At 56.8% G+C, this 24,832-nt stretch overlaps 1 protein-coding gene across 1 annotated transcript in view; it reads right to left on the bottom strand.

The window, feature by feature from the left end:
- TNRC18 (trinucleotide repeat containing 18) overlaps positions 1 to 24,832 on the bottom strand; it is a gene marked incomplete at its 3' end in the record, with an annotated part of 55,508 nt that overhangs the window by 22,629 nt on the left and 8,047 nt on the right. The window contains exons 2-14 of the mRNA XM_082006598.1: positions 15,572 to 15,697; positions 13,355 to 15,151; positions 10,088 to 10,190; positions 9,457 to 9,662; positions 9,122 to 9,268; positions 8,445 to 8,629; positions 7,253 to 7,676; positions 5,796 to 6,743; positions 4,972 to 5,147; positions 4,084 to 4,220; positions 3,502 to 3,630; positions 1,434 to 1,608; positions 18 to 381 (exon numbers count right to left, since the gene is read on the bottom strand). Of these exons, the coding sequence (XP_081862724.1) occupies positions 18 to 381; positions 1,434 to 1,608; positions 3,502 to 3,630; positions 4,084 to 4,220; positions 4,972 to 5,147; positions 5,796 to 6,743; positions 7,253 to 7,676; positions 8,445 to 8,629; positions 9,122 to 9,268; positions 9,457 to 9,662; positions 10,088 to 10,190; positions 13,355 to 15,151; positions 15,572 to 15,697 (4,917 nt within the window). The remainder of the gene's footprint in view (positions 1 to 17; positions 382 to 1,433; positions 1,609 to 3,501; positions 3,631 to 4,083; positions 4,221 to 4,971; positions 5,148 to 5,795; positions 6,744 to 7,252; positions 7,677 to 8,444; positions 8,630 to 9,121; positions 9,269 to 9,456; positions 9,663 to 10,087; positions 10,191 to 13,354; positions 15,152 to 15,571; positions 15,698 to 24,832) is intronic.

Raw genomic sequence — 24,832 nt, 5'->3', positions numbered from 1 at the left:
AATGAGGGGTTACTTACTATAGGAGTAGCTGCTAACTTCAGATATTGCTGGTGAATGGGAAATCTTGAGCTGGTTTTTGACTTTTAACCCCACCTCCATCTTCTTCATTTTGGCAGCCACTTTGTTTTTACCTTCCTTGGTGGTTTTCAGTGACAGGCCCAGGTTCTTGGCCAGGCTCTTCTTTTCCTCCTTGCTTGGCAGAGCCTCGTGGGGTGGGAGGTACCTGCTGCCACCTCCACTAGTTTTCAGCTTTCCCCCAGAGCTGTCAGCAAACTTGAAGGGGGATTTGAGCTTGTCTTGTTTGGTGAGCGACAGGGCTTTGTCAAGCTTGCTGGCCAGCTGCTCCTGATCTGATGGTACTTTCTTCTTCTTGAGCTTTAACTGCCGAGGTAAAAGAAGAGACACTGGTGAAATGCAGAGCAGATATGGCAGACCTGAGGGATTTTACTAGCCCTCAAAGCAGTCTCTCATGCACACAAGTTAATAAGGCCTCAACATGATGGTCTTAAGCCCCAGTTGTCATAACCCACTATGGTGCTAGGAAGGAAGAAGCGGGATGTCAGCAAACAGCACAGCTTTACCCTTATCTAGCACTACAAAATCCCAAGATTAACTTAGAAAAATTGAATTTTCTTCCAAAAGAAATATGTTCATATAACAACACGTTTTGGAGTGCTTTTTTCTCAACACCTTCTGGTTTTCAGGGTTTGTTTGGGTTAGTTTTACAAGCTTTTCTCTAAATCACGAGGATTAAAAATCTTCTTTATCCAAAACCCCAGCCAACTAAATATGGATTTTCACATAATCAACGAGCTCCAGAGGCTGGGATGCCAGAAAGACCCAAATACCTCTCAGCCAGAGCGTCAGCACCACTGCATACAGCCAGGGCTGCTACATCCTTTTCAGTATTTTCTTGCTTCTTGAAAAAAGTAAATACACTTTACGTGTGCTACAGTTAGATAACAGCAGCTCTAAGTCAGTACTTTGCCTCTATGCACTTTGGATTTTGGCAGCAGCCTAAAGCTCCAGTAAATATCTCATTGCTTCAACGGGAGCAGAAGAAAACCCTGCATTTAAAACAGCAAGGCTGCGCTCCCTTTCCTCCCTCGCTTTGGGAAGTCAGTTCCCCTCCGCTATCTCAACACGCTCTGGATTCAGAGCTAGTGCAACCCTGCAATGCACTGGCTGTCTCGAAGGTGCTTGCCTCCCTGCTGCCTACCAAAGAGGTCCAACCTCCAAAAGCCAACGTTAGCCTTTGCGAACACCCCTCCACTGCACAAAGAGTCCTCTCATGAAGAGCTTCTAAACCCATGTGAACTGAGAGCAGACGTTCTAAGCTCAGGAGGAGTTATCGAGTGCAAGCCAACACTAGCAAAGCAGGAAAGAGATCCGCTTTTGGCTCATGGCTCCATGTTCCCCATGAGGGCACTGACCTCATTTGAGAAGCTGGGAGCCACATCGTGCTCTTCCCAGCTCTGGTTCCTCCCTTTCATCTTGCCACTGCCGCTCTCCACATCCTCGTCCTCCTCCGGGAGGGCCCCTTTGTGCCTCTTCTTCATGCCCTCTCCAGTCTCAGAGTCTTCGGAGAGCAACAAGGACTTGCTCAGTCTGCAAGCCAAGCACAGGATGGGTCAAGGTGGGGGACTTTCCTCCCTGTGATTCCCACCAAGATCAAAAGTGAGGTTAAAAGACTCCTAGGGCAGATCCTCAATGGGAGCCAAGTCCACTGTGAAGTGATAGCAGTCTGGATAGGGTTTTCCACCAAAAAGGAGAGCCAAGGAACCCTTCTTTGCACATTCTTGGACACCAGCAGAGAGGAAGGTGCCTGAAATCAGAGACCTGCAAAGTGGTCTCTGAAAGGAAGCAACTGGTATCTTGAGTAAAAGACACTGAGAAGTGCCTGATTTGGTACAGAGCAGCAGAGGGAAGGATAGACAGCTGAGCTGGCCTTGTAGGTCTTTTCCCACCTCTACTTTCATGGACTCTGTTGGTGCAGAGAGAGATTCCTGAGGCCCAAGGAGGTGCCTCACTGCCCTTGCTCTGGTTGCTCAGGTATGAGCAAGGAGGTGGGTGAGGAACCACCACACAGGGTGTCACAGAGGCACAAGGGCACTGCAGGGACTGGCTTGCTCAAAGGACAGGCAATGTGCTTTACACGCCTGGCCCCTCTGCAAGAAGCATCTGCATCTTCGGTCTCACTTTGGGATTTCGGGGGAAGGAGAGGGTAAATAAATAATAATTAAAAAAAAAAAAAAAAAGAGGTAGGTGAGACTATAAGCACATCTTTCACTGCTCCCCAACTGTCTCCAGAAACTAACTGATGGATGGAGAGATCAGTCAACACCTCAAGACCTCTAGAAGCCTCCATTAAAAGCTCTCATATGCCACCTCCTTCACGCTAAGCCTGCTGGTTGAGGTCATACCACCGCCACCACCACCACAAAGCCACCACCACAGCCTCCTGAGCTTCCAGGCATTTCCCCTCCCCTCCATCCTCTCTGTTGACCTCTGCAGACAGCTAAACCAACACCTCAGGCCCTGGACGCTGGCTGAGCGTGCACCTCCATCTCCCACGCCAGGCTGCTCAAGCATTCCTGCAATGCGGGGACATGCACACGCAACACGCTCATGCACGCACACATGCACAACTCCAGCCACCTCTGGATGCCTCCAGCCTGTCCAGACATCCAAACAAGAGGAGCAAAACACAGAGCCATCGAGAGGACAGATTTTCAGAAGCACATGGTCAGTGGGAGCTGGGCACCTGAATCTAATTTGTAGTCTTCAAAGGACATTTGCAAAAATACGTAGCACACAGGGAGGCAGCTCAGCGGTGCCTTCCCATTGGAGAGACTTGGCCATCTATGGATGATTAGATGGCCAATGGTGGTGAGATCCAGGCATCCAAACAAGAGCAGCTTGACTTGCAAGAGGCAAAAAAGCAGAAGACGCAATTATCCAGACACCTGAAAGAGAGAGGTCAGGCGAAACCAACTCCCACTGATTAACGCAACAGGAGATAAAGACAGCAGAAACACAACAGAAAGGCCTTACAAAGTAGACAACCTGCAATAGCCCTGTCCTTCCAGTTTTTGACATCAGCATTCCTGCAATTAGCTCTAGAGCACCCGCTTGCACCATCCGCTCTCCTGAAAACACACGAGGACAGGCTTCCCGACACCAAGAGCTCACCTACAAGTCCCTGCCCAGACGGCTGCTCCATATCACCTCACCACTGCTCAACTCAGCCTGCCCTACTTGCACCCAACACCACAGACATGGGCTCTACCAGCGGGGAGGGAGAAGGCTGGCGCCATATTCCCACCACAAGGACACACTCACGTTAAATGCACACGCTTCCACAACACAACTGCTGCCAGAAACCAGCCTGCCAACACAACGCCACAGCGAGCCCCCGCTGCATCCGAGATGCTCTCCCCAAGTACGACCCTGGTGCAGCGACCCTGCCATTTTCCCATCTTCCCCAAATTCCAGCCTTACTTTCCACTCTTGCTGTCACTCTTCCCTCTCTCCTTAATGGGTGACAGAGCGCTTGATCCAAGTTTCCTCTTCCTGGGCCTTCCAGGGCCTCTTCTCGCCAAGCTTCTACTTTTCTCGTCATGCTTTTCCCTTTAAAAAAACCACACGCTTCACTGTTAACCAAGGCAACAAAAAAAAGCAAAGAAAAATAAAGCAAAATCAAATTTTGCAACAAAAAAGCAAAACAAATAGGGGGGGGAAAAAAAGGCAAATGAATCCAAAAAGAAGAAAGAGGGAAAAAAATTAAAAGAAAGCAAGCAAGAACGGGAGCCAACCCAGAACCTTCGCCTGTCACCAAACTGCTAAACTGAGCTGCTGAAGCCAAGGTTGCCTCTAATACGGTCTCCCAGCTGCATTCACCAGTGATCAGGTTGTCATGTCACATAGCCTAGGAGTGTGCTGTGCAAAGCTCTGGCGGGCCGTAACAGGAGGAGAGGACAGGAGACAGGGAGGGATGGAGGGCTGTTTTCTCTCCTGGACCGAGAGGCAGTGAAAGTGCCCAGCTGGAAAAAAAAAAGACTGGGTGAGCAGCCTGTGACTTACTCGGAGTCCCTGCGGCGCTGCAGCTTGACCAGCTCCCGCTGCTTCTCCTTGTACCGGCGCTGCAGCTCCGCCAGCCTCATCCTGTAGTCCAGCTCCATCGCATCCATGTTCTCGATAGCCGATTTGATGGAGTACATCTGGGGTGGGGAGGCAAGAGGGGGCGAGAATGTCAGGATATGTCCAGGCTCCCACTTAGATGGGGGGGGTGCACACTGGGGTGCCCTGGCAATGGCCAGGATCTGCAGCATGGCAGGGAAGCCCTCCGTGCCTACGGGGGAGCAGAGCTCCCTCACCCACAAGCAGCACAGCCCTAGAGCAGTACCTGAGCAAAACTGGGCAAGCAAAGATGTTCTGCGGCTTATGCATGGGCTGGTTATCAGCTTGGAGGGAGAGCAACCCTGGGAAAAAATCTGCAGGATAAAATACACCCATGGAGTCTCTCTTCCCTTATTTAAAAAGACAGATCAAAATATTCCCTATCTTGGAACACTTACTTGCTGGATACAAAATAATCTGTCAGTCTCTCCCATGGGGAAGAGTCAGCAAAGAAAAAAACAAGGAAAAACCCTCCTGCCACTATCTTTACTTATGCCCCCCGTGCCAAAGCAGTAACATACAAGTTCCTGCTGGCTCTGTATTACAAACACCACTTCTAGGGCCCCTGAGGGTCCTGCTGAGATCAATCCTGACAAACAAGAGAGGAAGCCAAATCGCACCACATTGACTCCTGCGGAGCTACGAATGCGACGCGAGGGACGCGCCGGCTCGCTTTGCTTGGTGCGGAAGGGCAGCACGAGCCGGGTGCCAAACTGCAGCCGGAAGAGCAAGCTGCGGTGAGTGGATGCACCGTGGGGCTTTTCAGGCTCAGCCACACCAAGAGCTACTTACGGGTTCATCTTTCTTCTGCATCCAGCTGTACTTTTTGTTGGGATTCAGCTCTCGAGGCAGCCGGATGGTTTTCAGACTTTCCATAAAGGGGGTGGAAAGTACTTCCATGAGCATGTGGGTGCTGGCAGCCAGCAAACTCTCCAGCGTTGGCCGGACAGGGAAACTCTCTGGACCTGCTGAGGACAGGAAAAAAAAAAGCTCTAGAGGTTCACCTTCCAAGACTGCTCCTCCAGCAGGCACAAGGAGAGGCTCATGTCCCTTTCTGGACCATGGTAGCTCAAGGAGCCTCCCAGCCACCCTTGGCCTCCACTGGAGATCTCCTGTTGTACCCAGCCATGGTGCAACTGGCAGTTCCCATCACATCTCGCCTCAGGAAGTTACTGGAAGGTGAGATCTTTTCAGGACCTGCCAAGCTCTTGGAAAGCACCATCTGGAGCTACCGGGGCCTCTTGTGCCAAACCCTGACAGACTGTAGACTCACTGCCTGCCAGAAGGGTGTTACCCTGGCAGCTCTCAGCAAGTGGGGCTCCGTTTCCGCTACACATACCACAAACTGTCTAGACATGGCGAGGGCCTTTGGAAGGGGAGAGCAGTACAAAAGCCACACGTAGCTCAGCCTACTGCAACAAAAACTCTGCTCCGACCCCATCTGAAGTACCAGCAGCTCCCGCAACTCAGGGAAACACTCTCCTTGCTGCCTGGCTGAGTTTGCAAGACATCCCACCTGTGCCTCTGCTCCTCTGCCCGCTCAGAGAGTGCCAGGGCCATAGGCAGGAAGACCCGACCTGGCCCAAGGCTGGCCAGACTGCATGCTCACAACTTACTTTGCATTTCTTGCTTCCTTTTCTCCAGCTCCATCTCTGCAATTTCACTCAGCAAAGTGATCCCTTGCAGGAAGGAGTGCTCCAAGGCCTGGTCAGGTAACACCTCCACCTTCACCTGGGATGGAGTGACGCTGGCGGTAGTCAACAAGGAACAAGCCTGAGGCATTTCCGTGGCAGCCACCAAAGCGTTCATCCCAGCCAGCGGGTCGCCCAGCTTGATGTCCAGAGCTGGGATTTGGCAAGAGATTGCCTCTTCCGTGTAGGAAGGGATCTCTGGTCCCTGCTCTCCTTCTTCAGGGGGCAGGCTGGGAAACTCCCTCCCCCGGGGCACATCGGTGCTCTGCAGATCCATGGCTACAGAGGCCTCCTCCCGCTGGGGCGTCAAGTCCATTGCAGGCGGCTCGTTCTCTGTGTGCACGAGTGAACTGTCATAGTCCATGTGCACGGAGCAGGTTTCTGCTCCACTCCCGGTCTCCGCTTGAGCTTCTGCTTCTGCAGGGCAGGTCACAACCTGGTATGGAGGTGGGCAGCTCTGGAGGTCTTCCTGGTCCTGCTCCATAGCACCCAGGGCTTCACCTTGATGCAACAGGAGATTGCAATTGTCCACGTTCTGCACTGGGACAGCTGCAGAGGTGGTGATGTTCAGAGTCCCCATGTCCTGCTCACAGATGCCTTCTTGGCTTTCTTCCATCTGCACCTCTGATTTCACCCTCTCTTCCAAGGACTCCTCTTCTGCTGTTGCTTGGATGGGCTCTAGCATTTTGGACGGAGACAAGTGGATGGGCTTGACCTCTGGGGAAAGCTCCATGTGCTCAGAGCCTTCAGCAGGCAGTGGGACATCAGGAGCCAGGCCATCCGCGTCAGATGCTGTAGTGGGCTGGAGGAGGTAGGGATAGTGTCTTCCAAAGGAGGGAGGCAGGGACTGGAATGGGTATCCAGGGGGGATCTCTGCAAGACAGCAGAAGGGACAGACTGTGTAATGCCTGGGTCTCCAAAGCACCTTCTCTCTCACTGAGGCATAGAGATGGGTTCCCTTTGCTTCCATCATCTCTTGTCTCTTCCCATTCTCAAGCAGTGGCTGCTTTGGGCATCTCTCTCCTGGCCAAGCTGCCAGAGGCAGCAGCACCCCAGAGATCGCTCCTGCACCTTTGAAGCACTCTCTTGCAACTGGAGAGAGATCTGCTTCCTGCATCCTTCTCCCAGTGAGACTTCAGCCCTGGAGGAACCAACCCAGGCTCGACCGAAGGGAAGAAGACAGCCTACAGCCTCAGGTGCCCCTACAACCCAGGTATCGATCCCAGTCCATCACACCACCCCTGGTCCTTGCCTCTCCCCTGCCTTTTAGAGGAGCTATGTGGTTTTATCTAGGGGAAGGGATGGAAGCAGGAAAGAGCCAAGGAGAAAAAGGGAGGTAGGCGCAACCACAACAGGACTCTGCCAAAGCAGGGCTCTCTTACCTGGGAACAAGGCCTGATATGGACCAGCAGCCTCTTTTTCCAGCTCCAGGTCCTTCTTCTCCACGGTCTCGGGTGCCTCTTCCTTTGGAGGGATGGCAGGGGCAGGGGGTGGAGAGGCGGGGGGCGGGCTGGAAGGATGGGAGCTGGGGGTGGCGGGGTAGGAGTAGGCTGGCTGCGAAGGTGGCTCCTCCATCTTTTGGATCACCTCAGCTTTGAGCACAGACACGGGCGAGGCCCTGGGAGAGAGGGGAGGTGGACTCACAGCCTTGCTGTAGGACGTGGAGGCGCTGGGAGACAGCACGGGCGGTTTTCGGTGCACCAGTCCCGGGGCAGAGGAGGAAAGGCCTGATTTGGCACTGTCCAGGCTCCGTTTCGTCACCTTCTCTTCCATATCGACACGCTGCTCGTTCGCCTTCAACCTCTCCTGCGACAAGAACAGAGCAAAACTCAGCATCACATCTCTACCTGCTCCTGGAAAGCAGCACAGACCTACCACCAAACAAGACCAAAACATGGTCTTATCAAACATGGGCTAGAATAAAACACACACTCCTCAGCGCAACACCATTTTACATCTCATCTGATGAAGGGTGACAGTGATCTGTGATAGCTTTCTTTACAAATTCCCAGCTCTGGGAGTCATGTGAAGGGTGTCTTAGCTTTCATTTGCAACCAAAGCAAACCATTTCCATTTCTATGCCTTCAGCCTATGTAAAATGAAGGCTGAAAACCAGATGACCACTATAAAAATTAAATGGGTGTAAAACACCCAAATGAAAGCTTATGACTTCCAAAATTGTTTGGTGAATGGAAGCTGGCTCCAGAGCCCAGTGCGACTGCTGCCAACATTGCAGCTGCTTCTTGGAGCTGCTCAGGAGGTTGGTTTGGAGGTGACCAGGGATGAAACCACTCAAGTAAACAGAGACAGCCCTAGGGAAGGAATCAAAGTCACGCTGCTGGGCAGCTGTCCTGACAGCACTGCTCAACAGCTCTACACCAAACCCCTCCAAAACCCACCCCAACTGTGCATGATGCGCTGAATGCCTCGTATCCCAGGAACCAGGGCAGGATCGCTCGGTGCATCCGTACCTTTGAGACACACTTGCAACACTGGTACAGCTGCTTTTCCCCCGTCAGACACCCCAGCTTCAGGCTCATTTCACATCCAAGCAAGAAGCTCCTGAAAACATACCACGAGCTGGGCACTCCTCTGTAGCTCCATGGCGTGGGCTGCTTGCTGCTGCAGGATGTATAGCTCATGCTGCCGCAGCAGCTGCTGATGGGAGAGGAGCTGGAGCTGGTGAGCATGCTGGAGGGAGCTCCTGGTCGGGGGGTACATGGCGGGCCACAGCGGGGGTGCCCGGTCCATCAGCTCCGCTGGGGAATGAGCAGAGATGCAGTCAGGGAGGCAGGAGGATGGGGATGTCTAGAAGATTCAGGATCGCTCAGGGCAAGTGTCTCTACCTCAGTCCCAGGGTGTGGCAGATGCCACTGGGCTGTGCAGAAATGCAACCAGAAATGCAGAGGGGAGAGGGTGCTGTCTTCCCCTCAGCAGCCCCACTCCCACCACCCCATGGGTCCTGGAGCCATCTGATTCGCTTTGGTCTCTAGGCACCCTTGGTTTGACTGTCCCTGGCTGAGCCCACAGGTACGCTCTCCTTGCCAAGGACCCAAACGCTACAGGGTCCTGCAAGGAATGAGGAGCCGCGGCTGAAGATTACACAGAACCATCTCTGAAACACATTTAACAAGAGGCCAGCTCACACCCACCCTAAAGCTGTGGCTGCTGGTCCTATCCAGCCCCCTCCAAAGCCTGTTTCTTCCATAGCTGTCAAAGAATGGTCCTCAGGGACGTGCTCACATCCTTACCGAAGTGTGGCAAGTGCTCGCTGGGGATCACAACAAGCTGCCCTGACTGCGGGTCTCTGGCAAACTGGTAGGCGGAAGGGAGAGCTCCCCCCATGGCAGGGGGGAAGCCTGGAGTCATGCCCTGGTGCAGGGAAGGGTGACCAAGTCCTGGAAGAAGAACCACCACAGTCACAACTCAGAAGATGCAGGCAGCTCCTACCCACATGACAAGTCATCTACCATTTGACTGCTCCAAAAAATTGCCTCCCCTTTCCCCTGTTGTCAGACAGCAGCCTCACTGGGCTGCATCGGTGTGAGCACCCCATGGACACATCGCTCCCTCCCAGGACACTCACCGTAGGGGTGGCCAGCCAGCCACATGGAGGGGCTCCCCGTCCTGGGGAGCCAGGGGTGGGCTGCCAAGTGCGAAGCCGGGTCTGCAGACCAGCGCCCAGAGCCCGTCAAGGCCGGGCCTCCTGTCACCATGAGGTTGGAGTTCAAACCGTTCGTGGCACAGCTGGAGGGGTGTATCCGGGCAAAATCTGCCAGCTCCTTGCTCTCTCTGCTCATGGGGGAGGCAAGAGAGAGAGTGAGAGAGGGTCTGAGCGCTGCAGGTTACTCCGCGGCTGGAGAGCCCAGGGGTATGGACCAGTCTGCAGAACGAGTGTGTCTGCAAACCAGGGTCAGACACTCAAGGAAAGCTGTGATAGAGATGGTTAACATCACATCCAGAATAAAACATCCCACCTCTCCATCCCTTCGGAGCAGGCATGGATTTGCAGTAGTCTGTTAGGATTGCTCTGCTGCAGATTTACCATCTGCCCGTAACCCCATGGTACCCCGCTCAGTGCGCCTCTCCACACCAGCAAGACTGGTGCCAGCAGCTTCACCAGCATGGATCCAACCCTGTCCCTCTTCCAGACAGACCGTCCCCAAGCATGGTCCGTGACACTGCAGCAAGAGACCCCGTCCCCCTGCGACCCTCACCTGAGCAGTTTCTCCTGATCCCGCTCCAAGCGCCCTGCCAGGAGGTGGCTGTCCCGGTGGCGGCTCCTCTCATCCCCGCAATCATCTTCTGAGCGTCCATGCCCTAAGAAACAACCCAGCATGATCAGACAGGAGAAACAGTCTGGGGAAAGCTGTCCCCTCTCCTCTGGGCATGGAGAGGCAGTATCCTGGGAGCCAGCACACCCAAATGCCAGTATCCCCAAGACTGCATCAGGTTCAAGCCCTAAAGGACAGGGCAAGGCTGTCTATGTGGTCAAGACATTCTCACTAAGGCAGCTCCGGGTAGCACCCAGGCACATGAGGTTTGAGGTCCGTGTCTTCAAGCCATCAAGGGACCCACTCGTTGGTCTCCCAGGACAGAACAGCCACCAGCCTGGGAGCAGCGGGACCAACGGGACCTTTTTTGCTGAAGGACAGTGGCAGATTTTCCATCTCAGAAGGGGACGAGGCTCAGCTAAATACCTGCATCAAACCACACAGTCCTGCTTAGCACATGTCACAGTGGGGACATTTTACCTCTGCACCTTCTGAAGCGCCTTCTGCTCTTGTAAACTGGTCTGGGAGCACTGGGTATGCTCTGAAGCCCTGTCCTTCTGCAACAGGCAGAACCAACACCACAGACTCACAAAACCAGCGTGCTCCACTCTGTAATTCAACCTGTTAGCGGGGATCTGCATCCCACCCTGAGCCATGCAACAAGAAAGGGTCTGGCGAGGCAGGGGCACATATGGCAGATGAGAGCATGAGTCCAAAAACGGGGGCTGGATGTTTGGCTCAAAAAACGACTCATCCAGAATCAGAACAGCTCTCACAAATACAGCCTGGCACGGTAGCAGCGGCATCTGTGGGAGGTTAGGAAGCACTTTCACAGGAGCAAGCAGCAGCTCCTTGCTGGCCCTGCCAGGACCAGGTCTTTGAGCCATACTTCCCTTATTTTATCCAAGGTCTTCACCCCAGCTGCCTTATTTTTAGGCTGTTTTTTCCCTATTTTTTTCCCTGGCTTCCTTCTTGCATGTGCATTTTTTCAGTAATTCCCTGTTGCCGCTGTTCGTGTTATGCTTTGGCGATATGACCCACTCCCAAATCCCAGCCCTGCTTGCAGCAAGCTGCCAGCCAGTCTAACGGGGCCAGGAGGAAGGTGTTTGCTTCCCCCCAGCTCTCAGTGCACCCTGCCAGCACATCCCCTGCCCGGCCGATGCTCTGCACCCCGCAGGGCTCAGCGGCGCAGCTCGGCCTCGCACGGCTACACCCTGGCTCCCGGCAGCCCTTTCCAGGTTCCCTGCTCTCCCATCTGGATAAGGTTTGGCACATGGGAAAGCAGCTCGGAACATCCAGTGTATTCTGCTGACAGGCAGTCTTTTCAGGGAGGGCTCCACTGTGTATTTCCACAAACCTGGACAGCCTGTGGGTTTTTTTGCTGTCAAGTCTCCAATTCCCTCAGCCTTTACTGTCAGAAGGAATCCAGGAACAAGACAACATCTCTCCCAGCTCCTCTCCCCAAGGCTCCTTCCATGGGCTTCAGGTAGAAAGCAAAACTTTAAAACCTGGCACCCCCCCCTCCCTCCCGAAGGACTTCCCAGGGTCACCACACTTCCCTTGCCGCCTGCCAGGACACTGTGTGCCGCGGTCGTCCGCGACCAGCCCCTCCTTGACTCTCTGAATGACACCCTACGCAGCCTCCGTCGCTCAGTTTTACCGCCCAGCTCCACGGCACGAGGCACAGGGCTCATGAATCCCTCCGGAGCCCCAGCATCCCTGCCTGCCCCTCCACCAGCATCCCCACTCACGCACAGATCCCCTTCCACCCCCTAACCCAGGTTTTCCCCCCTTGGAGCCCCTTTTCCTATTTATTTTCCCCAATCGATGCCTAACTGCCTCTTCGGTGTCAGCAATATGGAGCAACCCCTGGGCTAACTTGCAGACTCTCTCCCCTCCTTAGAAACGTATTATTTTGTTGTTTTACCTCCGCTCCTCCCTCTCCCGTCTGCATTACTTGTGCTCCTTTATTTGTAGTCGGGTTTATCATCTTTTTTCTCATCTGCCATCCAAACACACACACACACACTTTCTTATTCGTCTAATTCCTGCCTAGCCCGCACCCCACCGGCACGACGGTCTCTTTTCTGTACAGACCGATGATTGTCCAGACAGTGAATGATCATTTTGTCTATATATATGAACATGACGCACGGACCGCATAGAAAAATTCAATCAGTTATGCACGGAGGAAAGGCTTAGGCCCGTTTCCTTGACAACCAATGCCCGGCACTAAATACTTGCATTTTACTTGCCAAATACTACAGATTAGCCAACTAAAGCCTGCTTTCTCCTTCTTAAAAGGTCTAAACATTCAAGCACCGTCCACTCAGCGCAAGCAAGCTAATGTTATTAGACGAATATCTCCTGGCACACAAAGGGGGGGCAGCATTTGGGGGGCGAGAGGAGGAGAAAAGCAGTCTTGTTTTCTGTCTGAAAGCCAACTGCATCACTTAGCAACGAGCCCGGAGGCCTGCCAGAATTCAACCCTTGTTTGCAGCCTTTTAGTTCGGCTCAGTAAATTACATTTAACGCAAGCTGGGAGGGTCTAGGACGATTGAACGGCTGAACAAACAGCTCCCTGTGCTGCCCACGAGGTCCTCAGCCAGCTCCCGCCCAGCCATGGGGAGGGCAACGGGAGGTGATGGGAACGAGGAGAGGGGCTGACGGCCGGGAGAAACCGCCTCTCACGGCGAAGGCAGAAAAATGGGAAAAGAGAAGGCTGAAAATGGAAACTCAACCATTGCTCGCCGGCCGCTCGCTTTGGCATCGCTCCTTGGCATGCCAGGGCTGAGCATTCCTGGCGCTGGGCAGCCCCAAGTGTTACCATGATACACATGCCAAGCAGAGCACCAAAACGCGCGCCAGAGCCAGCACCATGGCTTAAATCAAAACCAGGAGACTAAAACACCAGCCCAAAGGAGGATTAAGAGGTTTCTCTGTCACTCCTTTTACTAACGGGGATCAAACCCATGAAAGGTGGTCCTCGGAGGTGGACAGAGGAGGTGGCATGGGGGAAAGGGGACTCTCTCTTGCGCAGGGTGTCCTGCTCCCTGATGTGGTCTACACCATGCCCTTGGCTGGGAACAGGAGGCAAAGGGAGCTGAGGATGCCAAACTCAGCTCACGTCACAGAGCCTGCACTGGGTGGCTGCTCTCCCCAGCGAACAGATCCCAGACGGAAGTCCCGAGACAGATCTGGGGAACCTACCTTTGATGCTGCTGAGAGACAGCGAGCGATCCCGGTCTGCCAAGCTGGGCCCCAGTTTGCTGCTGCTGCTGTTGTCCTTCTGCCGGGCCACGGCCACGGCAATGCCAACGGGCAAGTGCCTCACCTCCACCTCACCCTGGGAGCCGATGCTCTCACGGCCAAAGGATTTGGCACTCTCGGGTCTCTCGGGGTCCCTCTTCAGCTGCTTTGCTGGCTGCTGTGACAGCAGCTGCTGCACTTTGGAGGCACCCAGCTGCGAAGAGTCTAACTTCATGTTGCCCAAGCCCCCAAAGGGGCTCTTCTTGCCGCAGCTCTGCCGGGATGCAGTCTCCTTGGCAAAGCTGCCGCTGTACTTGATGAGGCTCTGCATGGCTGACCCTTCGCCATGCGAGGCGGGGTGGAGGACATCCGTGGCGCCCCGCGAGCCCACCACCGAGGACCGTGGCAAGCCGCTGGGGTCAAGGTAGACCTTCTTGGCTTCCTCTTCCACTCGGGTGACGTGGTTGTGCTGTGCGGCCAGCACCGCCATCTGGGTGGTGGCAAAGTTGCCCATCTCAAAGGGCTTCCACTTCTGCTCAGGCGGTTTCAGCTGACTGTGGTCCAGGTGCTGCCGGGAGGAGTCCAAAGTGCTGTAAACCTTCGCCGCTTCTTTGGAGCTGGATCGCTGGAAGCGGTCCCGCTCACAGGAGCGATGCTCTGCCTCCGGACTCGGCTTCAGCAAGTCCTTGGAGGCCAGGAACTCCCTGCTCTCCGGAGAGCCCAGCCCCGGCCGGTTGAGGAAGGGCTCCGAAGTGACTTGTCTCTTCAGTGCCATGGAGTTTGCCCTGATCACCGAGCCCTTCTCCCGCAGAGCCTCCATCCTTTTGGCATCGGTGTGGCAAGAAAAGTCCTGGGACAAGAGCGTGCGGGAGGCGTCTGTGAGACATCGCTCCGTGGGTGACTGCAGCACCCCCACCTTGCCGAGGTCCTTGTCCTTCACCTTATTGTCACGGGCCTGCGAGGCGATTTGGATGGGCCCGCTCCGCTCGTCATAGGCTTCGACCGAAGGCACGAAGGTGGGGGCGATGACTTTGTGCTCCCTCCCCAGCTCCTTCGCCGGCGGGAAGATGGTGTACATGCTGGAATGGACGGGCTGCGGAGGGAATGTTGTGGCCGGCGTCATCTTCCCTGGCTGCGAGGGATGTGGGGACGGGCAGCTGCAGGAGACGTGCAAAGCGCCCATGGAGGGCAGGAGGGGCTCCCCCCGTTTCAGCCGCTCGGTGTGGGCGTGCGCGGAAGGCCTCATGTTCTCGTCGTGCCGAGCGGGATCCTTGGCACAGCGGTCCTGCTCAGCACCCAGGACCTTCAGCATGGGGTCCCCGCCGCCATTGCAGTTGCTGAGGGAAGAGCTCTGCAGCGGGTTCTTGGACTTGGGTTCCCCGCCGCCAGCGCCCCGATTTGGCATGTGCTCAGCCAGGAACGGTGAGAGACGCTCGCCGACCTTCACCGCCTTCTCCACCACGCTCACTTTCCGGTCGCTGTCGGGCTTGGTGTCCTGTGTGAGGTCTACCACGCTGCGGGGCCGGGGCTCCTCCTTCGGCTTACCCTCCTTCTTGGCAAAGGGCAGAGACAGATCGCTCCGGCATGCTCGCTCCTTCCCGCCGGGATCTTTCAGGCCTTCTTTTGAGCTCTTGTGCAGCTGCCCAAGGTCCTTCTCCCGGAGCAAAGTGCTCGACGTGTGGTTGCCCGTGGTCCTCGAGAGGGGAGGCTGTGGGTGCAAAGCAGACTGGCCCGCGTGGCCGGACAGGTAGAACCCATCTGCAGAGCAAAAGCAAACAAAATTATCATGGGCCTCCAACCCCTTCAGTTCTAAACAGAGACAGGTGAGAGGTGGCAAACCAGGTGGGAATGGGTTTCAAGGATGTCTCAGACATGGTCAGGAAGGACCAGGGCAGAGGAGACCAGGCAGGTACCTCCACATGGCCCAGGTGGGATGCAGGACAGCCCCAGCAGCATGTGGGGGCTCAAAGAGGGACCTGGCTGGGTTCCCTACGGCACAGCCACATCCAAGACCATCATACTTCTAAGACCAGGAAACATCCCTGCATGAAAACCCCAGGGGGTTCCTGCTCTTCACCCTCAACATCCCAGCATCCAGTAGCTCCAGCAGCCAAGAAAGTCCCAAGGCAAGCACCCAGGGGTGACCAAGGGGAAGGACATGCAGGGACCCAGGCTCACCTTTCTGTGACTCGAAGAGGCTGTGCTGACCCAGCTGGGCCAGGAGAGGACTGCCGGCACTGGGGGGCTCGAGGTGGCTCAGGGGAATGTACGACGGGTAGAGCCCGTTAGGCAGATGGGAAAAGCCTGCAGAAAATGGGAAACAGAAGAGGGAAACATGTTTCAGCCCAAGCGGCACGCAGGCTTGGAACGAGCCCCGCAGGAGCACAGACTGTTGTGGCTGTCGGTCCCTCGTGTGCCAGGAGCAGCGGCTGCGAGGACGCGTGCGGCAACGCATCCTGCACGCAGCCCACGGTGGGGAGCGCAGCTCGGGGCCCCTGCTTCAGGTACTGACCCCCCACTGCGGGTCTCCCAGCTTGCCCCTTGCACCTCTGTGGGGCTCTAACCTTGCAGCCAGTGGGCTGTAAATGGAGCGTGCTGCTTTCTGAGCGGAGCCTTAAATCTGCAGGCTAAACAACCAAACCACCTGGCCGATAAGCTGCTTTATCACAAGTACAGCAAGCTGTGGTTGAGGGCACTCCCCAACACACTTCCCAAGCAGCGATAAGACCTTCTTGCCAGCACAGCTTTGCCAACACAGCCCGTCCCCGCTCCAGCTGCCCAGCACCGGGTACGGGCTTTCGGGAAAGCGTGAGAGCATCCTCCACAGCAGCTCACACAAAGCAGTTTCACATACCCAAAACCAGCATCTTGTCACTGACAAAGGCAAAACAGAAGAAAAAAACCTGCTGCCTCCCCACAAGCTGATACAAAGGCAGAAGTGTCCCCAAGGCCCAGCTGACAGCAGTCTGGATTACGTCCTGGACACCAGGGCCTCCTCCAAGAGCGGGCCCCCAGCAACGTCCTCATGCAAATAATCATCATCAGCATTTCATCAGTGAACACAATCACCATAACAGTGGTAATAACACAAGCTCTTGGCTACAGGCAGCAATTCCTCTGCAACACTGCCACCAGAAGGCACCCGCGCAATACTACAAACCCCAACGCTCTGCGAGAACCAGCTTCCCAGTTGGTGCCATCATTTAAAAACCTATTAAAAGCCATCAGGAGAGTCTGAAGGAGCCAGTCAAGCTCTCGGCAATCCTCCTCCCTTCCCCTCAGATCCCAACAAACCACCCCAAAATTCAGCAATGAGGCAATGAGTTTGTCAAGAGCCCAACATTCAATGGGGTCGGAACATCACACCAAAACCAAAAGGAGACAGAAGTTCAGCCCCCGAAGCTGCACGTGGAGCACCATCTGCGAGAGCTAGTCAATATTTCACATTATTTAGACAGCCGGGATCTCTTTCGCATACATGTTTGCATCCCGGCACATGTGCTTCACCGACGCGGTGCTCCGCACAGCTCCTGGCCCAGATCCGTCGCCCGACAGCTCCCAGCAGCATCACCCGCACACGCCAACCCTCCAGCGGCCGGACCGGGGGAGCGGTCGTGCCCATGGAGTTCAACACAGAGCCCGTTCCCAGCAGGTAGAACTTGCCATTTAATCTTGTGCAGGCTGCTGTAAAGGCACTGAGCGTGTACACACCTTCACGCCTCTTCTTGGTAACCCCAAAACCTTCATACTGGAGCCTTTCCAAACGCATTTTCTTACTCCAGAGCTGGAGAGTGCTGGGTAGCACCCAGGGGCACCTACCCCGGGTTAGCCGTGAGCAGCTCCACTCCACAGCACGTCTGCCTCGGCCACGCCACCTCCACTGCACCGCTCCGGCGCGGCTGGGCTGGCGACGAGCCAGCATCTGGAGCAGGAGCGACACATTTCCGAGGGAATGCAAGTCCCATCTGGCAGAGCACATGGCTGCAGCACAGAAAACACCCATGCCACACCAGCCTGGTGGCCCCAGACATCCCCACGTGAGCCCCTTCTCCCGGCCAGACCTCGATCCCGGCTGCAGACGCTCCAGCAGGCGAGAGCACCGTCATGGAGATCGCTGCAAGACACATCCCACGCTGCAGACACTGCCATGCGCAGATGCCCGTAGCATGTCCCCACGTGCACATGGTGCAAGGACATGAAGCCACCTGCAGAGCTCCAGGAAGGGGACACGATCCAGCCCTACCACCCAGCAGAAGGACATCTGCACATGACTTAAGCTACTGGTAGCCAAAGAGGCGTTTTGGTACCGGTTACATTACTGGTCCTACTGGGGCTCCAAATGCTCTGGGGCTTTCTCTGCAATCAGCATTATCACATCCCACCACAGGGACCCGGTCCCAGCCCAGGGCTGCAGGAGGAGGAGGAGGAGTTGGGAAGGTCAGCCAAAAGAAGGAGGAGATGAGGAACTGTGGGTCGACAGTGGCCAAAGGGCAGATGAAATCCCCTCCAGCCATCCAGCATAAGGTGAGCTGTCACAGAGGTTTTCTGCCTGCTGTGCTGAAGCAGGGAGCAGAGTTGTAACAAGTGGCTTCACGTGCAGTCTGAGCTGGGGACAGGTTCAGGTGGACAGGCTGGGGACCCTGCAGGGCAGTGTCACCACCCCAGCTGGGAAGGACCAGCAGAACCAAGCTGATGCCACCAGCCATTCCCCAAAGCCACCTCGCACCAAGCTGCGCTTCCCAGCGCCTCCCGCAAGCCATGGCAGCAGCCCTGCTCCTGGGAGAGGCCGAAGCCCAGCACGGGGGCTGCAAGCACATCCCAAAGCTTTGCAGGTGGAGAAACTGAGGCATGGGCAGGTGCAAAGACTTGCCTGCATCACCCAGCTGACCAGCAGCAAAACCAAGGCACCCCTTGAACTCCAGCCTCAGGTTTACTGGCAACACCGTTTTCCCTTGCCAAGTGCCTAGAGGAAAAGCTGCCCGGGCTGTATTTATGTGTCCCGTACCCTGCCAGGAACCAGAGCCGGAGCAGGGAGGAGGAATCCGAGCCACAGCCTTCCTGGGGATGAACCCGATGCAAATCCAACCTCAAGGCACTGCCAGAGCATCCCTTCCTCCATACAGCCCTCCAGCAGCAATGCTGACGGGCTGGTGTAAGGCTCGCACAAAGCCTAAAACTTGCTGCCCCACTCCCCTGGGCAGGACCCGGAGGCGAAACTGCTCCTCCATGCGCTAAGTAGCTGCATTTGCAGGAGGCGGCCGCGGGCGAGTCGCTCCCTCCTTGGATCTCCGCGCCAGAAAGCAATGCCAAGGGGAGAAACTCTACCGCAGTGAGCAACGCACAGCTCACCCCAACCATGGGCTTCTGCCAGGGGAAAGGGAGGGGAAAGGGGAAAACCACAACAATCTCCATCTGCCCAGGGCCAGAGCGTTTGCTGAACCAGCGCAAGATCCGCTTCGCCCAGGGACATGCCAACAGGTCTCGGCAGGCTGAGCCACGCTCCTCCAGCCGATTGCTCACCCAGAGGCGGGCTGGCACGGCGGCACAGGCAGGGAGGTGCGAGTCGGCAGCGCTGCCAGCCCCAGACCGGCTGCGTCCCCCTTCCCTGCCAAGCCACGCCACGCCAAACGAGCGCGCCCATCAGCATGGCCTCTGGCCACCTGGGAAAGGCACCACCAACACGAATCCCACGTGGATGCTTTGCCAGCATGGGCACACACGACCCAAAGCAGCCTGGCTTAGAAGGTAAAAGGGTTTAAGGGGCACAGAGATAGTCCCTCGAGCCACCTTAACCCTGCAGGAAGGCAAGAGCCGGCAGCCAAAATGCACGTCCCTGCTCAGCTTCCCCCTGTGATGCTCCACTGGATGGGCATGGAGGGGGGACGCACGCCCATCCCATCCTTCCCAGCTCCAAAATGAGCTGCTAAAACATACCTGCTTTGCACAACTGAGATATAAATCACTAAGAGCTGTTACTAGAGGAACTTAGCGGGTGCAGATGTGTCAGCCCAGTTGAAAACATCTTCATCTTTGCTCAGCTCTCCTCAACAGCATGGGGGAAGAGGTACGGCCCGGTGACTCACCACCGAGAGGGGATGTGACTGATGGGGAGGTGAGATACCAGCGACCGCACAAACCGCACACCAAACGTCTGGAGGCCGGAGGTCGTGCCAGGGGAAGCGGGAGGGAAGCGGGCCCCACGTGCTCAGCCCGCTTGGGGTTTGCCCAACGCTCCCCGGCAGGAGGGAGCCACCAGAAGACATCGCCTGGCCGAGGTGGCAAAGGTGGGCAGGCGGACGGGCTGCTGCATGCCGCCACTCACCCGGAGCTTTTAACCTTCGGGCTCCCTCTGTCCCTCTGGTCCTCTGGCCTGAAATTCGGCCCCAGCCGGACAAGACGGAGCAAGCCAGGCAGGAGCGGGACACGCTGGAGCTGAATGCATCTCCCCGCCACATTGCTTCAGCCGATGAGCCAGGCTACACGCCTGATGCGACACGCGTGTCTGCCTGCACGGGGAAAGCAGCTCCAGCCCAGCTCGGCTGCAGGCTGACACCTTCACGGCATCCCCACGCTGCCCTCCACGCTGGCTGCCGGCCCGGCGCAGAGGTGACGGCTCACTTGGGCACCCACAGAGGGTCAAATCAGCAAGTGGGAGCGACGCAGAGCCACCACTCAACAAGAATTCACTCTCCCGGTCCAGCTCTATGTCTTCCATACCAGCTGGCCGCGCTGACACACCAGGGAGAAGCGGCATCCACAAAGCCTCTGCTCATGCCCAGGAACGGCTGTCCAGTCCCTGCGGTCGCCTCGAAGAGAATCACACAACAGGACGCAGCTGTGTGACAGCGCTGGTGGCCTGGACAGGCGCGCAGGCGGCCACATGCGATGCCGGTCGCAAAGCACACCCCGAAGCTGAGCCTCGGGAATGAACCATCTTTGCCCAAGAAGCCGCAGACCTGTCACCGGAAGACCGGCAGCCTCCAGCGCCCCGGGAGAGGTGAAGTAACTCTCCCCCATCGGCCCCGTCCGCCCGTTACAGGTTTCTGTCACTTATGAAATATTTCCAACCGCCGGCATCTTGCCCCATCCTCCCCGGGGCCGCGATGGACGGACACACTGCCAGGAAGCAGGCTGGCACCACGCAGTGCTGCGCAAGGGGCTGTGGCCACAGAGGGGCCCGAGCCGAAAAGCCTGGTCCCATGGTCCCTCCTGTCCAAGGCCTGAAGGGCTGGGAAACACAGCAGCGAGGGTTTGGGTTTATATCCACAGGAGGTCTTCAACTCTGGACACACCAAATCTCCCTTGATTTGCAGCCGAGGTCTCCGCTGGCTGCTGGGCTCTGGCACGCCGCAGGAGCCGCAGCCGCCCTTGGCCGGGAGCACGGTCACTTTTTCCCCAGTCCGGCTCACAGCGCCTCGCAGGCAGCCAACTGGGACACCAGTCCATGCCACAAGGGCTGGACAAACACCTTCATCCTCTTGAGTCCCCTTTCCCTGGCAGGGAGGGAGAGGACCGGAGAGAAGTCCAAGCACAGCAAGCACCCACCGGTGGCCAGCCCCCACAGGGCCTCTACCATTGCCGGCGGGATGGCCGCTGTACCAGCGCCGGCCGCCCATGCTCACCATCATCAAGGCATCCCTGATCTTCTCCCTGCAGAAGCAGCAGCTTCCCATGAGAGACTCTTTTTTTTTAGGCCCGCGCCCCTCCAGTGCACACCTCTCCATCTCTGCCCCACGATACAGGGCACGCGGAACAGCCCGGCACAGTGGCAGCTATTTCTGACGCGTGCATTTATGGCTGCAAACGGCCGAGAGCCGGGAGTGCTGATGGTGTGAATCTTTGCCGCCTCCTCCCCTGCCTGCCAGGGCGGCTCCAGCGACACCCAAGGCACCGGAGCCGCCCTGGCTCCGTGCCACACACGAGACGGCAGCGATATGGGTCCCCAGACACGCTGGACTGAAACCAAAGCCCCCGGATCAGATGCTGGGCACCGCAGTGCTGGCCCGTCCCCGTCCCCAGAGCCCCAAGCCGCTGCTGACGTCGCAACCCACCGCCCTCCACCCCAAAACCTGACCCTGCCGTATTTACACCCCGTGCTACGGGGCTGGCAGTTGCTTCAAAGCCTTCATTTACAGCCTTGATTCTCCGCATCCCCTGAAGGCCTTCAATCTCATCCCCCGGATCCAGAACAGCCAGATCAATTTAACTCCCCCTTTAATCTTCTAAGGGCCCCGGCGAGCTCAGAGACAGCATCCTCCGGCGGGGGGTCCGTGCTCCTGGCCTTTGCCGGCTCGAACACCGCCGCGCCGCTCTCCTTCAGCTGCAAAAATCATGACCTTAAAAGCCAAGGCGAGTTTCCCCCCAGCTCAGCGCAGTTCTCTATTGTTTCTTTTAATTTTATTTTATTCCACGTGGGAATCTGTGTCCAGGCTGCTTTATTTTTAAGTGGCTCTTGCTCAATATTTACTATTGCTCGCAGCTGTGTCAGCACAGGAACACGGCGCGCTCCCAACGGGTTTCCAAGGAACCCTCCCGCAGCCATTACCCCGTGCCGACGCCGTGCCGTGATTTTAGTGCCGTGCTACCCTCGCGGTGAATCACCGCTCCCCCCGCAGCCAGGGCACGCCAAAGGGCAGGGGGGTGTGCAGGGGTTCCCTGCCTCCCTGGAAAAAAACACCGTCAGGCTGAGCCTTACCGCTCACCTCCTCCTCACCTGGGAGCTGGAACAGCCCCAACATCCTGGAGATGGCGGAGGAGGAGAAAATGGGAAGAAGTGGCTGCAAGGACTCAAGGGATCAGTGCTCGCACCCTGGCTCTGCCCCCGGCATCCTGCAGACTCGGTTTCCACCATGCAGCAAAGCAAATGCAATCCCAGGTGTACCAGCACGTCAGGGCTTGGGGTCCCGGGAAAATCGGACCCTGATGACATGCCCTGAAGATCACGCACCAGCTCCCCGCTGACAGCATCTTCGTGGGGGGCAGCAAGAAGCCACCCAGGTGGGGACAGGAATCCCTCTGGCAGAGGGAAGGCGGCTCTTCCTCGTGCTGGAGGGGCCAGGATGGAAACCATCCCACTGAGACCCTTGGCATGATGCGCAGCCCATCTGCACAGCCTGAAACACGCGGTCTGGGAAGCACCGACCTGGTCCCACGTTAATCCTGACGCACAAACACTAAAAACCAGTGTCAACGCTCCTGGGTCGCCGTCAGCTGCTACAGCAGAAGCTTCTCCTCTGCATCCCCAGCCTGATATCCCCGATCCCATCGGATCTCTCTCCTTTTCCGCTGGCGTAATTAAACCTGACACCCGATGGAGGTCCACCAAAACCTCCAGGCTCTCACTGCACAACTGCACAGCTTTCCTCAACTAGCAAGGAGCGACTCGGTGGGGTCTTCAGTTCCACATTTACTAAGATGCCCCATGGAAATTAAAAAATAATAATTTTAACTCTCCAACTTATTAGCAGAATCCTCAGGAATGCAGAACCTGGCTGCCAGGTTGTAGTCTCGCCTTCCTCTCCTGATTTTCTAGGGCAGCATCAAAATGTCTTTGCTCTGGGCCATCCTTCGCCACAGTGAAGATCCTCTGGCCGTTGGCGGCCAGCGCAGGAGCCCTAGGGCTGACTCTGTTTCTGGCACTGGGCGCACGCTTTCGTTGCAGCTGCTTCTCCTCTTCCCCATTTTTAATTTCTTTTTTTTTTTTTTAATCACCCAAACTCGGTGCAGAAGATGTGACGCAAACAAGCGAGCCCCCGCTCCCCGCAGGCCGAGCCCTGCCCGCGCAATTACCCCAGCGACACCCACGCGCCCGGCTCTGAGCCACCATCCCGTGCCTTCGTTAGAAAAGAGCTCGTTACCCTTCGCTGCCAGAGCCGGCGGAGCTACAGGCGCTCGGTGGGGGGAGGTTATTGTGGGATGGCACGGGTGCTGGTCCCCACATCACCTGCACCGAGTGCCTGCCAGCAGCAATTAAATCAGCCTTCAAAGAGAGATCCCAGCTTTCCCAGCGCCATTAGCCGTGCCCTGGAGGGAACACGGTCTATTTTCAGCCACAATGACTTAAGACCAGGTCACCAGCAGGTTAAATGGGACTGTGCAGCATTATCTCCCTGCCCTCCCATTGAGAAATTAAACGCCGCTGCGTGATGGGCAGCAGCCAGCCCCGCGGATGCTCACCGGGGCGCCCGCCGAAAGGTAACTGCCACCTGCCCTCTGCTCCCCTCGGCTTCCCATCGCCTTCTCCCTGCGTGGGGTGGTGGGTGGGGGGCCGCGGCGGGATCGCCCCCGGGTTCGTCTCTGCCTGTCCCCGTGTCCAGCACGGTGAGGGGTCGCAGCCAGGACGGTCCCCACCGTGCCTAAGCCCAGGGGTGCTGGAAGGAGCCTCAGCGCCCCCCATTCTGCAAACCCAAACCCGCACATTGCAAGACCAGGGGCTGCTCACCTCGCCCCTTCCTCCAGAAATCAGGTGGCCCGACTGCAAGTCCCCGAGCTGGGGACTGCCCCAAGCCACCGGTTTCACCAGGGTTTCACCGGGGCCACCAGAGAGGGGGCATCTCCCCACAGCAGCTCCATTTGCTCTGCCTGTAGGTCCACCACCGAAACCCAACCAGTCACACCACCACTAACATCTGGCGGGGAGGTGGCAGCTGGATGCAGGTTTGTTTTGCCTCCCAGGCCCCTGCCAGGCACAGTCAGCACGAGCCGGGATGACTCAAAGCCCTGGGAGACGTGGCCTCCATCGTTCCTTATTTTAAACCTTGTTTGCACAGCGGCTGCCATGGCTCAGCACCTCCCGGGGTGCCCTGCAAAGCGGGGCGGCACTGCAAGGGGAAACTGAGGCACGGAGCGGCACAGCACTCCGATCAGACCTGAACGCCGCAACGCCAATTCAGCCGGCTACCACTGCATGACGTGGGGGTCCCGGCAGCGGGAGGGGTCCGGCTCCAAGAAACACCCCAGGGCTGGAGCGAGGACATCACCGATGACCCAACTGTGTTCGATCAGATCCAGCTTCACGACTCCCGCTTCACAACTCCCACTTGCATACGGCACGGCCAGGACGGGGAAAGCGCAAGGTGATGCCGGAGATACCCGCACATCCTGCTCCATGCACCACGGGAGTGAGCGCATCCCTCTCCCAGAGCCCAACACTGACCTCCACCGCATCGGCGGGGACCAAAACCACCATGGGGAGAAATCTAGCCAGGGGCTGCAGACATCTGGGGCTGGAAGAAGGAGATCCACAGATGGAGCACAATCTCATAAGCCTCTTTTCTTTAGGAAACCAGGCTCAAAAGCTCAGCCTGTGCCCAACCTCTCCTCCTCTCCATTCAGCCCTTCTTCCTTCCAGAGGCTCCTGCCCTCCCCATCTCCTCCTGAACATCAGCCCACGCCACCTTTTCTGCACCGAGAGAGCGCCGAACCGTGAAGCAAAGGGGT

Source organism: Phaethon aethereus (genome assembly GCF_964289735.1).
Source record: "Phaethon aethereus genome assembly, chromosome: 15".
Classification (NCBI taxonomy): Eukaryota; Metazoa; Chordata; class Aves; order Phaethontiformes; family Phaethontidae; genus Phaethon; species Phaethon aethereus.
The sequence above is the reverse complement of the archived record's forward strand: the minus strand, read 5'-3'. Positions and strand labels throughout refer to the sequence as shown.